Source organism: Dipodomys merriami, unplaced genomic scaffold (assembly GCF_024711535.1).
Source record: "Dipodomys merriami isolate MVZ:Mamm:240054 unplaced genomic scaffold, mDipMer1.0.p SCAF_521, whole genome shotgun sequence".
Lineage (NCBI taxonomy): Eukaryota > Metazoa > Chordata > Mammalia > Rodentia > Heteromyidae > Dipodomys > Dipodomys merriami.
Genome location: NW_027206093.1, coordinates 306,998 through 329,895, shown reverse-complemented (window position 1 = coordinate 329,895; position 22,898 = coordinate 306,998). Strand labels below are relative to the sequence as shown.

The 22,898-nt window shown below is 39.6% G+C and overlaps 1 protein-coding gene across 1 annotated transcript in view; it reads right to left on the bottom strand.

Moving 5' to 3' along the window:
- Positions 1 to 22,898, bottom strand: part of LOC138811385 (DNA repair protein RAD51 homolog 2-like) — a 289,534-nt gene that overhangs the window by 41,424 nt on the left and 225,212 nt on the right. The window contains exon 4 of the mRNA XM_069999121.1: positions 19,623 to 19,726. Coding sequence (XP_069855222.1) covers positions 19,623 to 19,726 — 104 coding nt within the window. The remainder of the gene's footprint in view (positions 1 to 19,622; positions 19,727 to 22,898) is intronic.

The window sequence follows — 22,898 nt, the reverse complement described above, 5'->3', positions numbered from 1 at the left end:
CAAATCCAGTGACTACGACTTCCTTTCCTGGAAGCCATGATGCATTCTAAAAATATTCTAAAAATGTGTCCAATTGGAAAACTAGGTAGCAGATTTCCCACAAGAGAATCACAGTTACAGAAAGAAGCTTGTTATCTTTAAAGACATTTCTTCCACTTAGGTCAACAAATGAATGTTGGGTATTTACTCTGTGCTAGGCACTGAGTTGGATCTTTGAGCAGAGCAGCTAGCAGGACAGAAACAGGCAGCAGGTAACTAGACCTAAAGTCATAGGCAACAGTGCTCTGAGGGAACCACTTTTTCATGATGGTTTGTTTGATACGAATATAGGAGAATAGTATCATTAAAGCCAGGCCCGCTGGAATAAAGCTGATAAGTTCTAGGCACTGCCACACATTGCAAAGTTTTAGTAGAAACATACATGTGAATAAAAATCAAATTACAACTAAAAAGAGGTATTTAGCACTAGTTCTATTTCTTATCTATGGATTCTGTTTAAATATTCCAAATCTTTTGCTAAAAAACTATCCTTTTATTCTTAGAAACAAAAAAAACTTTAAAAAAGTTAATTTTAAATAAATTTATTTTTTCTTAAAGTAGGGAGATATAATTCTTATGAAAGGAATTATTCAAGGCTGGGCAAAATCTGAACTCTGAAAGTGGCTAGGCTGAGGGCAACCACAGAATTCTCATCTTCTGCATTACTATAAGACCACCCTGCTGCCTAATAATAATAATAATAATAATAATAATAATAATAATAATAATAATAATAATAATAATAAACCAATGTCATGTCTTAGTTTTGAGCAACTGAAAACAGAAAGCATTGAGACAGGTCAAAATCTCTGATTACCTGGCTTTCTGATTACTTTGAAAATCCACATCAGGCACATGTATCACTCTTCTCTCATTTTGTCAGCATCTGAATTTGTTTGGTCATCATGTGAGTGATGAAAACTTAAAAGCTATGTTGATACATCCAGCATGTGGAAAACCACTCCCAGGTTCTCTTTGCCCTCCAAGAGCCAAAGGTTTATGTACACATTTCCATACACCCAAGCACACTGATTTGTCCATCCATATGCACATTCAACACCATTCGACACTAGTTTAAGACACAGTGTGTGCTGTGTGCTGTCTTGATCGGAAGCCACAGGCTAAGTTCTCAGACACTAGCCAAGAAGAGATGGGATCCAGCCCATCCTTTGACCACAGGAAAAATACTTTTAACCACAGAGCTGGCTGCAAAATATTCCTTTTGTAGGAGACAAAATGTTTCCAGCCCTGGGATTTTTTTTTCCCCCTTTCACTGTTATTGAGTAGGAGAGGCAAATGCTTAAGCAAGAGGCCAAGTAAACATCTAAGGAAACCCAAACCAGGCTTCTTTGCTGGAGAGTGGAACACATGGTGAATGAGCAGCACACTTGAAAGCTTTGGGAGAACAGCAACTCAGGCAACTCTTTACGTGTTTATAGCTTCAGTTTAATCCTGCTTCATTGAAGCTCAACGTATTGACTAAGTAGGCCTGGAAACGTCACTTTACTCTTATGAGCCTCAGTTCTATGTCAAGTGTGAATAAAAATAGTAATATCATATGTTAATATAAAGAATAAAAAATTAGGGGGTAAGGAGTATAGTTCTGTGGCAGAGTGTGCTTAGCATTCATAAGGGCCCTGGGTTTGACCTCCTGCACCAAAAGTAAGAAAACAGACAAACAAACAAATGAGCCTGGTCTGGTGGCTTATGCCTGCAATCCTAGCCTCTCAGGAGATCTGAGGATCAATTTGGAGCTAGCCCAGACTCATGAGACACAGCTCCAAGTGCAAGTGAAACAGTGGCTCAAGGAGTAGAGAGACAGCCTTGAGCAAAAAAGCTTAGAGGGTAGCACCCAGCCTCTGAGTTCAAACCCCAGTACCAGCACCAATACGTAAATAATTAAATACATAAATGAATAAAAATGAAACACACATAAAACCTACACAATGCCCAGATAAGCATTCAAGAAATACCATTTATTAAGTTAGGCTCAGTAACTCTTATAGGTCACTAGGGAACTACTTTCATGGCCAATTACAACCCAAAGATATCTTGGAGATTAATACACCAGTCTCCATGTTTCATAAATGAAGAAATGGTCCTAGAGAGAGGAAAGGGTCTGGTCAAGTCATCCAGGCAGCAATTAGGACCTTGCTGGCACAAACAGCAAAGAGACCATGTCATTCCCAACACAGAATATACATATTCGGCAGTTGACAGTGTCACTCTCAGACTGTATATTCCTAAGAATCACTCAGGAATGGAGAAATGCAGATTTCTCAACATACCACCATAGCTGCTGATTCAGTCTGTGAGGGCCCCACATTCTGAATTTTTAAAAGACTGTATAGAAAGATTCTAAGAGATATTCTTCTGACCACCTGTCAATAAATATTACAAGGGAAGTCATCAGCCAAATAGTTGAGCAGAATGCTAGGATTGTATCCTAGGGTTTAGCCCAACAAAAGATGTGGCAAGCTACTGTAAATAATGAAGACTATGCCCATTGCACAAAACATAAAGAAGATAGAACATGATACTGTGTCTTCTTCATAGAACTAGAAAATGCCATCATCTTCTAGGTCCTTTCTCTCTCTTCAAGAAGAGGGCCCTATGACTCAGAGATATCCATTATATATCCCAGATAATCTCATTACAGACAGAGTCAGAACATGATTCTAAAATCTTTCGGGCAGTAGAAAATCCTTCTTTGGTACTTAGAGATAAAAACAGTGGTTTTTGTATGTATATTTATATTTTAGAACCCTGAACTAATCTTAATCTCTGAAAGAATTTTAAAACCATCTTAACTTTTTGATACATTCAAAGGTAATAGTCCTCCCATGGGATTTCTGGGGCCATGACTCATTTCATAGGCTTTCTTTCAGGCTAATGAAGGAAACTTGCTCAGAAGAACTAACAACGTCACATAATGCTGGACATTGCAGAGATACTTGGAACTTTAGTTATATTTCTGCACGCCACCTGCTTCTTTTTCTTTAGAATCCTACTCTTTTAATATAAAACATATATCCAACCTCAAGGTCTATCTATAAAGTCCCATGCATCATCAAATAACTGCGTAAGTAATGAATGCTGTGTAAAAAAAATTGGAGTTCTTAGACACAGCCCAAATTATTATGGGATGGAGTTCAAAGCATTTTCAAAAGGACAGTTTCAGCTGTTCCCTGTAGTGACAGCATGTGAAAATATCTTAGCAATTTCTGAGATTTTGTCCCTCCAGACTAGCAATGATAACTACTTTCTGTTTTGGTCAAATGCTGAAGATCTGAGCAGATATACACATATAGGTCCTCCACTTTCGCTTTTCTTTGATTAGTGTTTTAAGAAGGCAATAACCTTCCTCTCCAACGCAGTCCCTGCTGAAAGTTGCTATGAAAAGTGAGCAACATAGCCAAGTGAAAGCCATGGCACACTTGAAGAAACACAGTCATGTAGCCTGTAGTTGGATGATGCGTGACCTCACAAAAGTCTCCAAAAGCTCCAATTATTAAGTTAGAAACAGTAGCCTTAGAAAAGAGTCGTTATGATTTAGGTCAATTTTACAGCCATTACGTAACCAAATGAGGCCTCCAAAAAGAGGTTATAGGAGTCTCCTTGTAGTATCTAAGATGGTACTTGACCTAGAATCCAAATGATCACTAACTGCTTTTCTATCCTTTCCTTCTTGTATAGCATTTTGGCCTTTGAAGCAGTTCTGTTCCATGTCATCAGAGCATTCAGAGAATGCCAATGCCTTTCTATGACACAAACCCACTAAAGGATGGGAGCCTGCCATGCATTCAATGAGGAAGGGCAGAGTTTGGATATGTACGTACAGATTCTGGAACATTTCAACACAACTCTTTTAGAGGAGACTGTGTTTCAAACCCCAACCCCCACAAGACACCATTTCCAGCCATTAAAATTTTTCCTGAGCTTAGATACATCTGGAAAGTTTTAGAAAATCCTACAGGAAAGTGACAAGACCAAAAGAACTAATTTTTCTCTTGCCAGTCAGGAAGTACTGCACAAAATCTTTGCCTTCCAAGACAGTCCAGCCCAGGAACCCAACTCTCAGGGCTGGAGAACTATAGAGATAGGGAAGTCTTATGAAGAAGGACCGATGAAAAAGACTTGGAGTCCTATACTAAATATTTACTAAGAGAGAACTATGTGTCCCATATTGATCAAGGTCCCTCAGAAAGAGGCTAAAACTGTTCAGTCCAGACCTATGACAAGAATGGGATTAACGGGAGACTATAATCTGAGACAACTCTGAAAGTAGGGACAAAATTTCTCTCATTTGTCTACTCTACCCCCATTCCCGGGATCCAAAATGAATGGAATCAATGGAACGAGTGCTTAGGAAATGCCAGTTGTAGGGGTAAGTTCCCATAGTGCCAACATCTTGAAGGGCAGAGAAAACAAGCTATTGGCTGCATGATCCAGCGGTAGAGATTCTTGATTCCCACTTTGTAGATGGAGGCTTTTAGAAAATCTTCTACTTCTCCAAATTTGCTATTAATGCTATACCCTTGGACTTGAAGTTTGGTGGAATTCATTGGAGAAGCAGACAGAGCTATCCACAAGGGTCTCTCCTCTCTTTGCTCTACTGCAAATAGTTCCTACCTTTCCTTTTCCCTAGGAAGCATTGCAAAATTTTGTTTCTTATACATTCTGATGGTCACTATCTATACAGTTTTTTTTTTCAAAGTAAACAGCACTAAGGGTGGTTAAGAAGAGAATGATGGGTGGGAATAAGAGCAGAAGACAAAATTTCTATACAAGAGAATATGCAATCTTAAGGAATCTCTTCTGATCTACAAAGTAATTATTTTATTAAAAACATTTATTGTTTGTATGTTCTTCCCCCACAGTATAATCCCCTGTTCTCACTGGATTTGATGCCGGTGTTCTGCACCTTGTATATACATTTTTGCAATTTGAGGAGGGGAAAGGATATTGGGGAACACTTAAATGGGGATGCAGGCTGGCCCATTGTGATGACGAGATGTACAGGACATTATGGTGAAAACGAACTTTACAATGTCAGGGTGGGGGGGACGGGAGGAGTTGGGGAGGTGGGGAAGGAAGTGATGGTAGGGGGAAAACAAAGGAGGAGGTAAAAATGCTTGCTACAAAATTTACTCATTACCCTACTCATGTAACTGTAACCCCTCTGTACAACATTTTTACTATATATATGGATTTATTTATTTATTGTTATTGTAATGATGTTATACAGAGGGGTTGTGGGTACATAAGTCAGAAAAAGAGTACATTTCTTTTGGAACAATGTTACCGCTTCACTCACTCTCTCCTAGTTTTTCCCTCTCATCCTCACCCACAAGTTGTACAATTCATTGTCAACATAGTGTCTAGTGAGTGTCATTGCTGCATTTGTTTACTTTGTCCCATTTCTGTGTTCCCCTTTACTCTCCCAAAGACAGATGAATGAAAAAACAAGGCAAAAAAGGAAATGAAAACAAAAAATAGCAACAAAGAAGAAAAAATCAGTTTATTTCCATTTCCTAGAGTTCATTCCAATAAATATTTCATATGGTCACATACACATATCAATTGTGCCTATGTGATCCTCTCCTAAGAATATCCTCCTTTGGTCTCACTGTGTGAATGTTCAGAGACCTGTACAATTTATTATGTCCCAGTGTACTTTTTTTTTTTTTTTTTTTTTTTTTTTTTTTTTTTTTTACCATCCAGTGTATTTACTTGTAGATTTGTAGGCCATTCTAATTGCCATAAATGAGGGAACCCATGAAACCTATGTTTCTCTGGGGCTGGCTTACTTCACTTAATGGAATTCTACTCATCCATCAGAAAGAATGATATTGTACCATCGGTTAGAAAGTCCAAACTAATTCTTGATGACAGTTACTGAAGTCGGGAAAAATGGGAGCGGCTATACTATGACACATAAACAGGCAACTATGCAAGCTCCACATGTAGCTTGAACTTGCTTCCCTCCCAGAACTGTTATTTCTCCTGTGCTAGCCCATTTCAGTGGGGGATAACTTCATGAGCTCCCTATAACCTCAGAAATAATCCCCTGCCCACACTCGCCACATCTTTTCCTTGTACTTAAATGCTGTTGATCTTGTCCCCTTACCATCTCAAATCTCTTCCTTCTCCATCTTTCTGACCACTGTCATGGTTTAGGCCATCATCTCTTTGCATCCTATTTCCAATTCCTCCAAATCTATATGGAAAACTCTTGCCCAGGGTGTTCTGCAAGCACAAATCTGATGCCATTGGCTTGTGGGGAGTCAGTGGAACTCTGAAAACCTGATTTGTCCTGCCCTTTCTTGCTTTATATTTATGTACAGGCCCCAGTTTAACCTCCATTCCAGCTATCATACAGCCACAAATCTTCCTCTGGAATACTAAAGATCTGAGTTCCCACCTCAGGGCTTTTACTCTTACGGCTTCTCAGTCTCCTGCAGTATCTGCCTGGCAAATACCAAAATACCATGTAAGTTTTGTTTCAAATATCATACCTTCCTCTGAATCCTTTTCAGAATAGACTTCTCTGCTGTGAGTTCAAGCAGACCAATATTAATACCTATACTATGCTCTTTATATTTCCTGTAATATCTTCTTAAACTTATTTGCATGTCTGTTGCATGTTCTATCTTCTCCTACATATTCTTGCAAGTAGGAAAGTCAGGAAAATGGGCTTTATTTAACTTCAAATTCCCAGTGTTTGTACATATGTGTAGCTGGGGCTAAAGGCGGACAAAAGGGAGGAGTGTCAGCCCAGCATTAAAGGTTTTGCCTCAGTAAAGTCAGAATTAGAAGAGGACCATATCTATGGCTAGAGAATTCATGGGCTATTAGTATAATTAATAAAGTCTCTACAAGATTTGTTACTGAAGATTTAAAATTGTTATGTATACTCTTCATTTTGTGCTGCTATAATACTACAGACTAATTCATGATGAATAGAATCTATTTCTCACTGTCCTGAAGGCTTGGAAGCCCAAAGGTGGGGGAGGGCCGCATCTATAAAGGAATTTTTCTTATGGCATCACATGGTTGGAAGACACAAAAAGGGTTGGAAAGAAACAAAAGGGGGACTAACTCATATTTGTATAATGACAGGATTAATTTGTTCATGAGGGCAAGAACTACTAAATAGCATAATCACTTACTTCTTAATACTGTTAAAAATAACCATTTAGTTTTTTTCACATGCTTTTTCTGTAGTATATCCCTTTTCTAACTAAAAAAAATGTTCATGTTTTAGGGACTAAAAAAAATGACCATCATCAAAGATGCTATGGCAGCCACTCATTCAACTTATTTTTGTGAGTTTTCTTAGAAAACTTTTGACCTTTGAACAGCCACACACGTAGCAGAGGCCCTGTTGTTTCATTCAAATTAAGATTATAGGTAGTTCCTGAGGCCTGGCCTTCTCATGTCAATGGACTCAAATGCTGACTGATTCTTAGCAGTCATTCACAAAGATCTTGGAGCAAAGTCAAAGTGGGTCAAGGCCAACCTGGGCAAAGATGGCCCATGTCTGTAACCCTAGCTATTCAGGAGCTGAGATATAAGGATTGTAGTTTGAAGCCTGCCCAGGCAGGAAAGTTTGTGAAACTCTTATCTTCAATTAACTACCAAAATGCTGCAAGTGGAGCTTCGGCTCAAGTGGTAGAGGGCTAGCCTTGAGCAAAAAAGCTCAGGGACAGTAACCAGGCCCTGAGTTTAAGCCCCAGCACACTCTCCCCCCCTCCCCTTTCTTACACACACACACACACACACACACACACACACACACACACACACACACACACACACACACACACACACACACCACCAAAATGGAAACACAAGTAGGAAACAGATCAGTTACAAAGAAGAGTCTGACATTCCAGTGTGGGTCAGTATAGGGCAGTATGTCTGGAGAGAACATTGTATAAATAGCCATAAATAAGAGCAAATAGCCTGGCATAAGCACAGCTGTTGAAGGTTAGAGGCCATGTTGGATCTAATAACCTTTCTGTTTTAAGGAAGCACCAGTAAAAGAACATGGAACTGCCAGAGAGTTTTCCCATTTCACTAGCTAATGGTTAAATCTTTAGTATTTTCTTTGGAAAATTCTTTCAGAGAACAGAAAGGATAGAAAAGAAATCATGAAGTTGATTACTATGTAGGAAAGTGAGTTAGTGAGGAAAATTAAGATATAAATAAAGGGCACACCAAGATATTTCCTGGACCCTGTCAATTCTCACTATAGGGGATCATGGAGAGACAGCACAGGTCTGTTCCCAGCAAGGCTTTGCAGGTGATCTCTCTTTCTTTAACAATAAAAGGCAGAACACTTAACTCAAACCCAGGACATAAGAAAGATGTCAATTGGAAAAGCTAACTTGGAAACAGAAAGAGAATGGGCCCATACTTCTCCTGAGTGAATAAGGAGATTCACCGCATTATGTTCTGTCAAGCTCATTCCAATTTCAAACTACTTTGTGCCAAATAAAGCCACAGAGCTATGAGAAATAACTAATGAATATCTTAAAGAGATTGAAACAGCTACAGCTCTCATATAAAGTATCATTCTGCCCTTTGAAGGAAGCATTCCACTTAATAAAACCAGTGAAGGTGGTTATCCCACAGGGGTTGGCAGGAGAAATTAATTCCAAGAAGCATACATGAATAATCTCACAGTATCACGGGATCTAGTATAGGATGAATGCTAAGAACCCAGGAATGTAGAAAGTGGAGTGCAGATATGAGATTGGAGGTGGGATGGGGGCATTAAAGAGAAGAAAAATTCTGGCTTTGCCTCCTTAGAAGCCATGTGATAAAAAGCAAAAAAAATTTTTTTTTAAGGCTCCATAAACTCCAGTGTATTAATCTATAAATTATACCTAGTTCTATGTAGAATTGTTGTAAAACTTCAACACAAAAATGCCCACAAAGCACAGAAAGAAGATTCTATAAATTTCACACAAAGAAGATTCTATAAATGGCTGAGGAGACAAAGCCAAGCAACCAGAAAGCCAGGGCTCTCAAGGCTTGGATAAACCAGGTACCATGTTTATAATTTCCTTAGATTCATAAAGATGTGCCGCTTTCTGGAATTTTGACACTGAGAGAAGAGTTCAGTTACAGAGTTCTGGATAATCATCCCCACTCAAGTCTCTCACTGCCAATTCTGGAAAGAGGATTCAGAAAATAGGCAGTGAGGCTCAACCAAAGTAGTTTGGCTCTGCAAAGGTGTTCTCAAAAGCATAGTCCCTTTGGTAACAATAAAACAGTAGTCCAAGACTCAAAGCACACACAGTCTTTGTCCATGATGCCAAAATGCTTAAACTCTGCCAAGCCAATAAGGGAAACTTCCAGGAAGAGACCCTTAAAGGAAAACTTGAAGGCAGTCACCAGAAACCATCAACTGATTGAAAAATCTCCTCAGGAAGGCAGAGGAGAGAGGCAACTGGATAAGATGAGGAAGGCTAAAGGCTGAAGGAAGGAAGGAGTATGTCAACGCCGTAGCAACTGAGAACTCCAAATTATTTAGAGCAGCAGAAATCAGAAACCTGCAAAGGCTTACATTGCATTTGACAATCAATCACCCATTGGGCAATGTATAACGTATTATAAAATGGTATGGTAACAGAATAAGACTTACCTAAATTCAAACTGAATGCTTCTTATTTGATTTGTTTTTCCTCACACTTCTATCATATCAAACCTACATCTCAGTCCTCGACCCCTAGCTTCACATGCTATTGGAATACTGGAAGGAAGTACCTCACTCTACCCATTGCCCTGATCAGTGATCTCAAGGAAGGATCTGAAATGCAAACTAGCATCATACCATGCCATGTTTTTTCTCAGTCATAGTTCCCCAAAGTAGAGGCCACAGACTCATTCAGTGTACATGGCACTGTAAAGATTCTGCTCCAACAACAGCAGCCAGATTGCAGTGCTCCAAGCTCACACAGAGTTTGTCCATGTGTGCAATCTCTGCTTTTCAATTCACATACATATACAAAACAGCGAGCTTTTTCCTATCACAGTCATGTGTCAGGACTATTCCAACTGAAACAACACCCAGCATAAGAACAGAAAGTCAAGAAGTAGTTTATCATCTCCTTCCTTTCATGTCCCTGACCCTGAGTGGGAGCTGTAGTTCTCATATGTAACTCAGTAAGCTTTGTAGTTAAGTAAAATGGCTAGATTCAGTAGACATGGGGGGGGGGAAGTCCGAGAGAAAGATAATGTGGACATTGTATTCATTCATTGAAAGCTAAAAGAATAATTACTAAGGCTTCACTTCCCCTCCCCCCAACTCCTCATTTTATTCCTGAACTTAAAAACTTTAAACAATAGGGCTTGGAATATGGCTTAGTGGTAAAGTGCTTGCTTAGCATGCATGAAGCCCTGGGTTCCATTCCTCAGTACCTACCACATAGACAGAAAAGGGGTGAAGTGGTGCTGTGGCTCAAGTGGTAGAGTGCTAGCCACTGAGTTCAAGACCCAGGACCTGAGTTCAAGACCCAGGACTGGCAAACCCCTTAAAAAAAAGACAACCACAAAATACTTTAAACAATAATATCAACAACCCATTATATCTCAAAACGCATGGGCTAATGGTATATAGCCAAAAAAAAAAAGAAAGAAAGAAAGAAAGAAAGAAAAAAGATAAAAAGAAAAAGAAAGTGGGCTCTGGACCTTGACAAATCTTGTCTTCAATTCTTAATATTACCATTGGATTCAAGTTACATATTGGACTCACTAAGTTTCTTTTTATAAAAATAGAGATGGTAAAAATCCATATGGAAAGACTATTTTAGGGACTAATAGAAAAAATGCAGGTAAAAGGTCAAATCTGATGGCTGCAACCTGTCCATACTCAGGAAAACAAACTCTCTTCTCTTCCTAGAAAATGAAAGAGTGTTAGTATTTCCTGGAACATGACAACCCAAAAAGATGTTCTTCTCTTATCAAGCAGGGGGCCCTGAAATGGCAAAAAATGGGTTCCACACAAGCTACCTTCTGCCTTTTCTCCTTTCCTCCACTTATCTCGCTCTGTCTTTTCAAAAATAAAGAGGCAAGATTCATCACAATGGTAATTACCAGGCTAAGAAGAGCAGGTCAGAAAATTCTTTGTTCTCCTAATCATCACACTCTTTAGTGTAGCAAGATGGGCAATAGGAAGCTTTGGGCTTCAGGGTGGGCCCTCCATGAGCACAAATGGCATTTATAAGAGAGAGGCGATATAGCCAGCCCTGTTATAGGATGTTGTTCATAAGTAAAGTCACTACATTGGGAGGTTTATGTTCATTGTGAAGTTCAGCTTGGAAAAAGTTCACTTCTTCACAGGCCTGAAGCCAAGAAGGTTAAAAAGGTTGACTTCTATAGTTCATTGTGATGTGGGGTAAAAGGGTGCTTAAATTTTTTTTTTCCTGCAGAGATCTGTAAAATTCTTTAATGAAATGTAAAAAATGTAAAATCCTTTAATTGAAAGTGTTAGGACTGTAAGTATAACATTACCTGCAAAATTTGCAATAATTTCGTTAGGTTTGAGGACATTTCTTTTCCCCAGTGTCTTCTACTATAAATTATCAGATAAAGTACAAAAGACAACAGCTCTCTATTTCTTCTACTTTACTGATCATGTCACTTATCATAAACCATTTAACTCCAACTGCCTACCCACATCTGTAAAATGAAAGGTTGGAATACAGTATGGGACTAAGGACCACCAAGTGAGAATCACCCAGCATGCTTGCGAAGAACCACAAATCGTGGGCTTGGTCTGTCCTCAATGAGTCCATCAGGAAGGGCCTGGAATCTTCATTGATCAAAGCACCAGCATTTCCTAGGCTCACTTTAATTAAGTCGATGGATAAGATCCCTAGAAGGTATCTTCAATTGGACATTGTCAGATTCTAAATGTGTTTGTTCCAGTGACCATTGGTTCACAGTTCATGCAGATACAGAGTCCTAACCAAGGCTAAAACACAATATCCTACCCAATCTTCATTTTTAAGTGAGCCAAACACATTTCAACATCCTTGAGTCTCAGGTCACTGCCTTGTCCAAGAGATGTCATAGCTGTTTCCTATGTTGTTTCCCAACTGAAAGCGTTTTTCTTTTCTAGCCAGACAAACAGGGTCTTCAGTTTGGTTCCAAAGGCCTGTGTCTCTTCTATTTCCTGTAACAGCTCAGATTTCTCTAAAAATCTCTCTCCCAGCTATTTGGCCTACTTTACTTAGCCAGTTAGAGCTAGGAGGGTCACTGTATAAGGGGATTTGGAACCAGACAAACAGTATGTAAAAATAAAACTAGTCAGAGCTGGAGGAGAAAGATGGCGGTGATAAAATACCTGGTGGAATGAGAGGCTCATTATAGGGGAAATCCACCTTTCAAATGCTCTGTGCATGGATCCATCATCAGATAGTCCCCTGATCGTACAGATTCCAACACTCAAAGACAAAAATAAGGATTTATAATAAGTCTACCATAAAAATAAGTGCATTCAGTTTAACTACATTAATAAGCCTGTTTCTTTATTCATAGGTATGTCCTTTGAACTTTTTGATGTGAAAGAGCTTTTTCCTTTTTGAAATGGTGGTAACAACTAATTTTCACCTCTACTTGATAAAAAATATTTTGTTTTCATTTAAACTCTTAATGGCCCCAAGAGAGTTAAAAAAAAAAATCTCTGAGGAGAAAAAAAAATCTCTGAGGAAAGACTACCTCTTCAACAAAGATACTAGTCAACAAAGATCAGGGGAAAAAATGACAGCATAGGGAGCATAGTTTTAACCATTTTAGTTTAATAGTAGCTCCATAAGGAGCCCTCTTTATTGAAACCATTCAGTACTCAGGATTTCTTGGGCACACTGGCTTTTCAAGTCCCATTTGGGTTTCTTTGTTTGTTTGTAGGTGGTAGGAAAGATATATTCTTGGTTGTTTTTTGATGTTGTTGTTGTTGTTGCTTTTGGTCTGTTGTGGGCCTTGCACTCTGGGCCTGGGAGCTGTCCTTGGCTCTTCAGCTCAAGGCAAGCACTCTACCACTTAAACCACAGTGACACTTCCGGTTTTCTGGTGGTTAATTGGAGATAAGAGTCTCATGGACTTTCCTGCCGGGCTGGCTTTGAACTGTGATCCTCAGATCTCAGCCTCCTGAGTAGCTAGGATTACAGGTGAGAGCCACAGGTATCTGGCTGGAAAGATATATTTTTGTCTCAAATCAAAATAGGAAGTAGAGTGGGGTGTGTATTGGTCAAGTGGTAGTGTGCCTATCTAGCAAGTGTGAGGCTCTGAGTTTGAACTCCAGTACTACAAAAAACAAAACAAAAAAAACAGAAAAAACAGGCAGGCAGGCAAGAAGAAAGGAAGGCAGGAAGGCAGGAAGGCAGAAAGGATGGAAGGAAGGATGGAAGAAAGGAAGGAAGGAAGGGATTAGAAAGGATCCATTGGATATCTGTGCTCTCTGTGTTGGCCTTGTCCCTGTTCTCTGAGAGTATAAACTCACTGCAGCTATTTCCAGTTCCTCCATCCTTTCAGGGAAGATTTCTCAGATTTTCATAAAATCTGAAAAAGATTTTCTGCAGAAGAATCTTTTCAAAGTCACCTTTTCCCCAATCTTTTCAATACCTGTTAGAACACTTCTGATGGAAGCTGAGCTTTCACATGAGCAGCTCTGAAAAGGGAGGAAACTTCTACCCAAGGCAAGGGACTTGGCTGGGATTCCATGTTCCTTTTGCTATTTCTGCTTTAAAAAGAATTTTCTCCCACCCCTGCAGCATAGCCAAACTCTCCTCTAGTTAGTCTCTCTTTCTGTCTCTTTGTCTCTCTGTCTCTCTGTCTCTGTCTCTGTCTCTGTCTCTGTCTCTCTCTCTCTCTCTCTCTCTCTCTCTCTCTCACACACACACACACACACACTGTGCCTAAAAAACAGCCAATGAACTGGGATAGGAAACAAGAAATAATGATGATCTGGAACCATTTCACCAAAGAACAGGGATTCATGCTTGAGTCAGGGCAACTAAGTCTGATCCTTCTTTGGAGGAATCTGAGTAGAAAGATACACAACTTTGACTTACTTCATGTAAAACATTATCCTAGTATCTCTCTTTGAGTGAACATGGATTATAATATATTGCAAATCTACTTTAGAGCTTATATAGGAAAACTACTTTAGTATCTTTTCTTCAGTTATTCAGTCCTCCATTAAGCCTTCCTAACTACAGATAAAAGTTAAGATGGTAGATAATGGTAATAAAAATGTCTGCCTTTCCTACAACCCTGACCCTAAAAGCTCCTGGAGGGCCTACCTCTCGCAGGCTCTGATTGGCTCAAAGGAATTCAAAGGAATTTCTAGCAGTATTGTAGGGGTAGCCTGTCTCCTTGTCTCTCACAGGCCCTAGCAGACTGGTTCTTTAAAAAAACACTTCCTGTAGTCTGACTTTTTTTATGGTATTTTATAGAGCTATCTGCTTATAATTGCCAATGTATGATACTAACTTTTTAAACCAAAAATTGACTGATGCTTTCAAGGAATTATTAAACTATAAAGCTTAATTCTTATGGGTAAGATTAATTTGAAATCAGCAATATGTTCTTCCTCGAGGTTACATTCAGGAATAAATAAAATAATGTGTTTCTTTTTCTTTCAAAATACTTGTATCCAGTGTATGCCAAGCATTGTCCTTACCTCAGAGGGAGCACGGTAAATTCAGTCACAGGTGTCAAGGGACTTGATGCAGTGCTTAAAAGCACAAGAAGAGGGATGAATACCAGGTACAGCTGTGACTCAGAGAGGACAGGGGCATAGTAAGTCTGGGTGCCATGCAAATCTTCACTGTGATGATGTCAGAGACTTTGAAAATACACAATGGATGCGGAGAGAAGAATTCTATCGTGAGAAAGGAACCAGAGTATTTCCAAGGTACAAAGCAACCTGGGAGCTTTGTGAAGAGCCCGGAGGTTCAAATGAAGGCCCTGGCTGTGAGTAATCATATCAGTGCTGTCAACAATTTCCTAGCTTATCCCTCCTGAGGAGGCAACTTCAGGGCGCTCCTAGTAGAAGATGAAAATATTATTATAAAGTCTATTTAAATAAACCTCCTATACAAAAAGTCACCCCTTTTGAATTTGTTGAAATAAGAGAGTCATAATATTTATTTCATGAAGAGGGTGTGAGGCTTAGGATTAATTTACTTCATTACTCCTTAGAGTACTTTGAAATTTATAGAATCCCATATGTGGGTTTGGAGGAACTTGATGGGGAATATTCTAGATGCTCCATTAGGTTTTGTATCATCTTCAAGTGCAGTCACCTGCACTCCATCTTTTCTGATCATCATTACAAGACACCTGGTACCGCAAGGGCCTCCCAAGTGCAGGCCTCAGCCAGTCCACTCTAGGTGATACCTCTTTAATCATTCTAGAAACTTCCTCTCCTCTTAATAATTCATGACATTCTTACAGCACATACTGTTCATATGTTTATGTGTCCCAAAGGACACTATAGACAACTAGAGATGATCAACTAGCTTTCCTTGTTCTTTGACTCTGGTATCTTACATGGCAATTAGCAGACAAGAGGAAATTAAATAAAGGTTCATTGAATGAGAGCAAGAACTGTGCTCTAGTTACAAGGCAAAACCTTATCTGTACCGTCAGAGGATGCTTTTTATCTGTGCTGTGCATGGACACCAGCACTTCCACTTTCCAACTAACAATGAATTTAATACCATCTATCACTTAAAGGAGAGGTTCTCAACCTTAGCCACACATTGCAGCCATTTGGGCAAAGTTTACAAATGACAAGACACTGATGCCTGTTCCAACCTCTCCCATATCTAGTAAAACTTTTGATTTAATTGTTCATGGGAGAGGTCGTTGGCCATGGTCTTTTTTAAATGCTCTTGTGCTGAGTCTGCTATCTAGCTGGGCTTGGGTTACCCAGACTTAATATGGTACTTAAGGAGGTCCCTACCATCTTCTGGAGACTCAATGTGCTGTGATGATTTCACCTTTCTTTATATTCAGCAGTTACTGTTGTAACCATTCATTAGGTAATAAATCAAATGCTTTCTTGGGCAGTACATCAATATTGATTAGTTTAGCTCCTGAGTTACAGTTTGATCACACACACACACACACACACACACACACACACACACACACACACACACACACACACACACACACACGCACACACACACACACCTTCTATCCTAGATTGGAAGCATCTGGAGGGCAGGAACTATGTCTAGTTCTTCCTGGCATCCTAATGACATGCACACAGCAGACCAGACATGTTGTGATGACTTAAAACAGGGCCAACAACAAATCTAGCACAGGCCATTTTAATTCTCCCGTGAACACATGTCTTTGGGAAGAATAAAAATATTGAAGAAAGGGAGGGGCAGAATTGAAGCAGAGTAGAAAAAAAAAAGAGTAAATAAAAGTCAAGTGGAAAAAAAAAAGCTAAATTAGTCCAAGAGAAAATATTTCCCGGCTCCTTAAGAGGATTTTTTTTGTAAACACTGAAGCAGAATAAACAAGAGAATTAACTTGGCTTGTGCCTTGATAAGGAGATTTCTTTCTTAGTTATATAATTTTACAAAGTTTCCAAGGGTGTAAAGAAAATAATCAGACAGGGAGGATTCCTTCTCCAGGGCAATACCATTCAGCTCTTAGGTTAATCAGCTTGAAGAGCTGCTAAGTTTGACCTGACCCCTTCCATCTCTGTGATCCCAGACTAAGCCTAACATTCAATAGCCCTGGTGGACAGCCCAATGTCATAGAAACGGATAAAACATAATCCTCTTTCCATAACCTTGATCCCTTGGTGTAGTGACCTCTACATGCAAACTAAAAAGGAAAAAAAACCTAAGAAGCAAAACTCCCCCCAAAACAAAAACCCCTCAAAAAACAAAACAAAACAACAACAACAAATTATGCCTGGTATCTTCTCTGGCTGATATCTCAGAGGCATAGAGGTATGGATAACTTGGAATAACCTAAGCCTGATTCTCTACTAAGTGGTGTTATAAGAAAATAAAACTTGGTGCAATTACCTTCGAGTCAAGCCTTAAAGCCCAAAAGGCTTATCTTCATATGGTTTCTATACTTTTCTGTGAACTAAGATCACAGGAAAGACTCCCTGCTAACTATGAGGAAAGGTCATCTGATAGAGATGTTTTTCTGTATCAAACATTATCCTAGTCACAAATTTAACAAGTGGGTCCTCCAAAACAGGCTTATTTCTACAGAGTAATTAAATATATGTTCTTTTTCCTGTATTGTCCCTTAAAACATTGATTGTTTATTATTGCTTAAAAACAGGGCTCAAAGGAATTTAAACCGAATCCTAATTGATTAGTTGGGATAGTAACAAGTTGCCCTTTGTAGATTAAGATAACACCACTGACCCATCTAATAGGATATGAGCTAATAGACTGTCACTGATCCATCCACACTTAGCTCTTGGTTCTTGTGAACAGTGCCCTGAATTTGACCTTTTCTGCCAAGAGCCACCAAAATCCTTTAGTCACCAAAGAGATATAAAACCATAGCATTTGTCCTATTAGCCACTTCCTGTTGACACTGAACACATGGAAATGATTAGACATGTTATTACAAGGTGGAGAAAAATGTGGTTATAACTTTGCTCATAAACTCCAGCTAGAAATTGGTAAAACTAGAATCAGGGTGTCTTGAATTGATGATATGATATGTAAGAGACCACATCACAAAATCAGTGCATTACTATAAGAATGTCATCTAAAATATAAAACAGAGATAAACCATCAGTTTTGAAGATGTGAGGTTAAGGATCTATGCAAGTGAATGAGTCGATACTGATTCACAAGAAATTTTTCTCCCTCTAGCGGAGTTTTAGATAGGAGTGCCTAACACTCCTTAGTGATATTGCCGATAGCTGCGAAGTTTGTCACTACTTACCACCTAGGGTACGCCCCAAAGCCCACTAGGGTTTCCAGGAATGTTTTGAATGTATTCCACCAAGAGGAGAAGAAGTGGACTCCATACCTGAATCATCAGGGAAAAGCTATCACCAAAATAAGGAGCATGCCAGGGCTTGAAAACCCATGAACACTTACTTCCCTGATGAAAACAAGCTGCTTTATCTTCTCAGACAGGGCTCACCCAATCACCAAGATGGAATGTTATTTACACAGTCCCAAGAAAACCAAGAAGAATCTTCTGGTCCTTAACCAAAGTTATTCACAAAGTTATGTCTAGAACAGGCAATGGCTCTTGTCTGTTTTGGATGCTTCCTGCCTCCTTGATAAAGAGCCAATTACCTAATGCAGGTAAAGGCAACAACACCCACAAACACCCCGTCCTACCTCTTCCAGAAAGGACCACCTGCATGATAGTTTGTTTCTTTTATTAATTACCTGGATTTGCTGCTTATTTAGTAAGACAGGCAAATCTGGCTTCTAAATTCAAAACATCAGACTATTCACCCTGACTCTTTCTTTCTCCTTCTTGTAGGGTAAGATCATGATTGAGCGATCACAGCAGTATGAAGAAGAGGGAGGATGTGAGGAAAAAGAAATTTCCCTGGTTATGAGAGAAGTCAGAGGGTGAGGTCTCTTTTTCTAGAATGGGTAGAGAAGATTAAAAAGGGTAGAGAGCAGAATCCATTTTTATTTTTATTTATTTTATTTATTTGTTGGTGTGGGGCTTGAACTGTGGGTCTGGGCACTGTCCCTCAGCTCTTCAGCTCAAGGCTAGCACTCTACCACTTGAGCCACAGCGCCACTTCCAGGTTTTTCTGCTTATGTGGTGCTGAGGAATCGAACCCAGGGCCTCATGCATGCAAGGCAAGCACTCTACCACTGAGCCACCTTCCCCGCCCCAGAATCCTTTTTTAAATGTGTGTGTGTGTGTGTGTATGTGCGTGTATGTGTACGTGTGTGTATGTGTATGTGTGCGTGTGCATGTGTGTGTATGCGTGTGTGTGTGTATGTGTGTGTGTGTCTGTGTGTGTGTCTGTATTTGTCTGTGTGTCTGTATGTCTTCACTCAAGGCCAGAGTAGAAATCCTACTAGGATGTTCATCCTTACAGCGGTCTCTCTGGCATCATTCCTTATTTGAAATCTCTCTCTTACTCAGTAATATAATAGTTCTCAGAGTCTGGGGGATCACTTACTCACTTAGCAGGATCTGTACAGCTTCAGGCTTTCAAAGCACAAACATGCCAAGAAAGAACATGACTATTATTTAAGTTATGTATATATTTTTATCTAGTCCTCAACAAATATTAGCTAAGTAAAATGATCATTTAGGGAGAATTTGAAATCCCCATCAGTGTGGGTCTCAGTCATTTTCAAATCTCAGTGAGGATGCTAACTCTCTGAGATCTATCCTTACACTGTCCCTCTGCCTGTGGCTAACCCTCCTACTTCATTATAACTTCTGTTGTGGCAAACAGGGTTTCTTTATCCTCCCCTGGCCAATGCTAGCCCTGAGAAGATAAGATGGTCAACACTTTCAGAAGAGGCTCTGACTTTTAAGTTCCTTTTGTGCCCTTCATAGTCTGAGAACACTGTCAGAGTACTCACCTGTTTTCTCTCTGAATCAAGGTGCTGGAGAATCAGCCTGGTGTTCACGCTATGACTCCAGGTGTTTCCCAGTGCAGCTACAACACAGCTGGATCCAGAAGTACCTGAAATGAGATAAGGCAAAGCCAGGTTTATGGATGTCCCTTGCTTGTGATGGCATTTGATAGAAACAGTGCCCAGTCATTGCTCATTGCTCAGAGAGTACTTAGAGACTTGGTTTACCGCCACAAAAGCTAATCAATTAGAGGAAGAAGAGAGAGGTTAGGGAATGTGAGACCAAAAGACAAAAACAAAAACAAAAAACAAAACAAAACAAAACAACACCACTCCCCCCCCCCACACACACACACAAAAACAAAAAAACAGCACTGGAGTTCCTTCAGCCACAGTGGCAATCATCACCGCTGGGCTGAGAGTGACAGTTACATGTCACCAGGAGTTTGCATCAGAAAGCAGCACGGAGTTGTTGCTAATAATGAACCACGTGCCTCCCCATCCCTGCAAAAAAGTATACTGCCATTTTACAGGATAACAGCCAGAAATGAAAGTCAGAGCTTAACAAGATTTGTTAGAAGATTTTAGTTTCATTTTCCATATCAATATAGAATATTGTGGCACATATGTAATTCTTTTGCTCTCCTCTTTCTGTATACACACAGAAAACGAATCTGGAGGACCTCAACATTCTACATAGAGTCTAGCTCTGACAGTCCTATTCCAAGAGAAGAATTCCTTTACCCTAAGACTTTCCTGTAAAGGGAACAATTGGAAGTAAACTTCATCTGGGTTCCTAATCTACCCCACCTTATACTTCAGACATTCCCTTACATCTCAAAGTTTAATAGGTCCCTCTTGCCAGCACCAGGAAAAGACCATTCCTGATCCCTATGCTTTTCTTCCCCTGAGGCAAGCTTTCAAATTCTGCCACTGAGAAGCCAGGCTCCACCACTATGCCTAGTACATTCTAAAGTCTCTTCCAAAGTTGGCACAGGTCATGCCAGAGATCCTGGCCTTAGAGGAGTCACAAAGGGTATTATTTTGTTACCTCTTAACCCCAGATGTCATCTCTGTTCAATGAGGGGACTAAAGGGATACAGACTGAAGCCCACTGAAGTTTTTTTTTTTTAAAAAAAAGGACTTCAATTTCTCATTTGTTGCTCCTACTGTGTCACCTCAATATGAAGTAGGAATGAGTTTCTTTTCTAGGTGTATTTTAGAGTGGTCTGAGGACTGCATATAGTCTTAAGCTCCTAGGCCTAAATGCTACAGTTGATAGGTGTCAATTCAGTGGTTCTTAGCTGGAGTCAGCAACATCTAACTGGGATTGACTGGCACCTAGAAGGTAGAGATTAGTGACACTGCTAAACAACTTATAATACACAGGATAGGTTCCAAGACAAAAAAAAAAACTCAGCCCAAAACACAACAGCACTAGGTTTGAGAACCCATGACTTCGATAATCCCAACCACACATATTTTTCCTGGTTTAAACAGATTTGGCAACTATTTAGATGGAAATAAATAACAAGGGCCTTGGCAAGCTGGGGATCCCAGCTGAAAGGGAACTTTAGCATTGGAAAGAGTAGAATTGGGGGGTAAACATGGTTTATCCTATATACAAATCACAGCAAGCACAAATCAATGTAAAGCCAAATAATCTAGGCTGTGTGGATCTGATTATTCCATTCACCTCAGTTGTTTTCCAGGCCTGAGGATAAAATCTTAAGTCTTAAACAATGATTTCTGGGCACTTCTCTTCCACCTCTGTGTTTCCCTCTGGTCGCATCTTTCTTATGATGACCTCTTGACTTCTCTGTCCTCATCCTCCTTGACCTCTTGTCAGCAGTTGATAAAGCTTCTCCTTGGCATCTCCTCTCCTAGTCTGTTTCTCCTTTTCCCACGGCAATTACCTCTTTCCCTTCTCTGCTTTCTTTCCTCCCTCTATTAGCTGGGGAGTTGGGTATGACCATTTTTTCCCCTTTTCTGATATCAAATGCCTTCAGTGGCCATGAAAATAATGTTCATATAAATGTACCCTAATTATGAAGACAAGTATTTGTCCATTAGCACACAGAAATTTCTTATTACTACAAAAAGATATACTCTCTTCCATTTTTCCTGACATACAGAATGCTCTCAATTCACCTTTCACTTTCTACTTCTTGAGACACATTTACAGGGAAATACTCTCTGCTGTAGAAAACTGACACTGCAAGAGAAATAGCAACTCTATTTGCATTTTAAAAGACAGCCTTAATGAGAGAATTCATACATCACCCAATTCATCCGTTTAGAGCATATAGCTCAATGACTTTTTAGTATATTCACCATTATTCAACAATCACTGCCATCCAGTTGAGAGCATTTCATCAGCCCCCAAGAAAGACTGCACCTCTTGGCCATCAGTCTGGTATCCTATGTCTCGTCCCAAGTCTAAGGCAATCATGAATCTATGCCTCCATAGATTCAGCAACTTGCTTTTGATCTTGGAGTGTGAGGGAGGCGATGAGGAGTAGCAGTACTGTGGTGAATTGGTGAATTCATTCAGGACCTCAAGGAAACAGCCTCTATTTAGATCTAGTTGCTGTTGTCATGTGGCAAAGTGAGTTCATAGTTAACCACATTTTTTTAAAAAAAGATAAGCCATGAAACAATATTTTTAAGAAACATTTCCTGGCATGGCTTAATTTTTACCGTTGTAAGTTTTAAAAGCAAACACATTAGTGAGCCAGAGAGACCTCTATCCCATCAAGTTAGCAATGTCTGCTCCATGGAGTGTTTTCTCACTGTTGACAAGGATGTCACTTCCATGTAAGTGATTTCTGAGCTTTTATATCATTCTCTGAATGACACACCTGCCCTTCATTTTCAACCAGATTTTTAACATTCTAACTTTGATATCTTCAAATCAAGCTCATAGCTTTCCCTGTAAATGTACGCCCCCTCCCTTATTTCCTTTTTCCTTTTTGACTTTCAGTAAATCTAGTTTGAAACCTCAGTTCTGTTTTTAGAATTCTTTCATACTTCCAATTAAGTGTGAAATCCTAGCTGCACACTGGTGGCTCATACCTATAATCAGGAGGTTAATCAGGAGGCTGAGATCTGAGGATCTCAGTTCAAAGCCATCCTTAGTAGACAAATCTGAGAGCTCTTCACTTCCAATTAACCAGCAAAATCTGGAAGTATGGCTCAAGTGGCAGAGTGACTACTTGGAGCAAAAAAGCCAGGTAAGAACATGAAGCCCTGGTTCAACCTTCGATACCAGCATGAGTACAT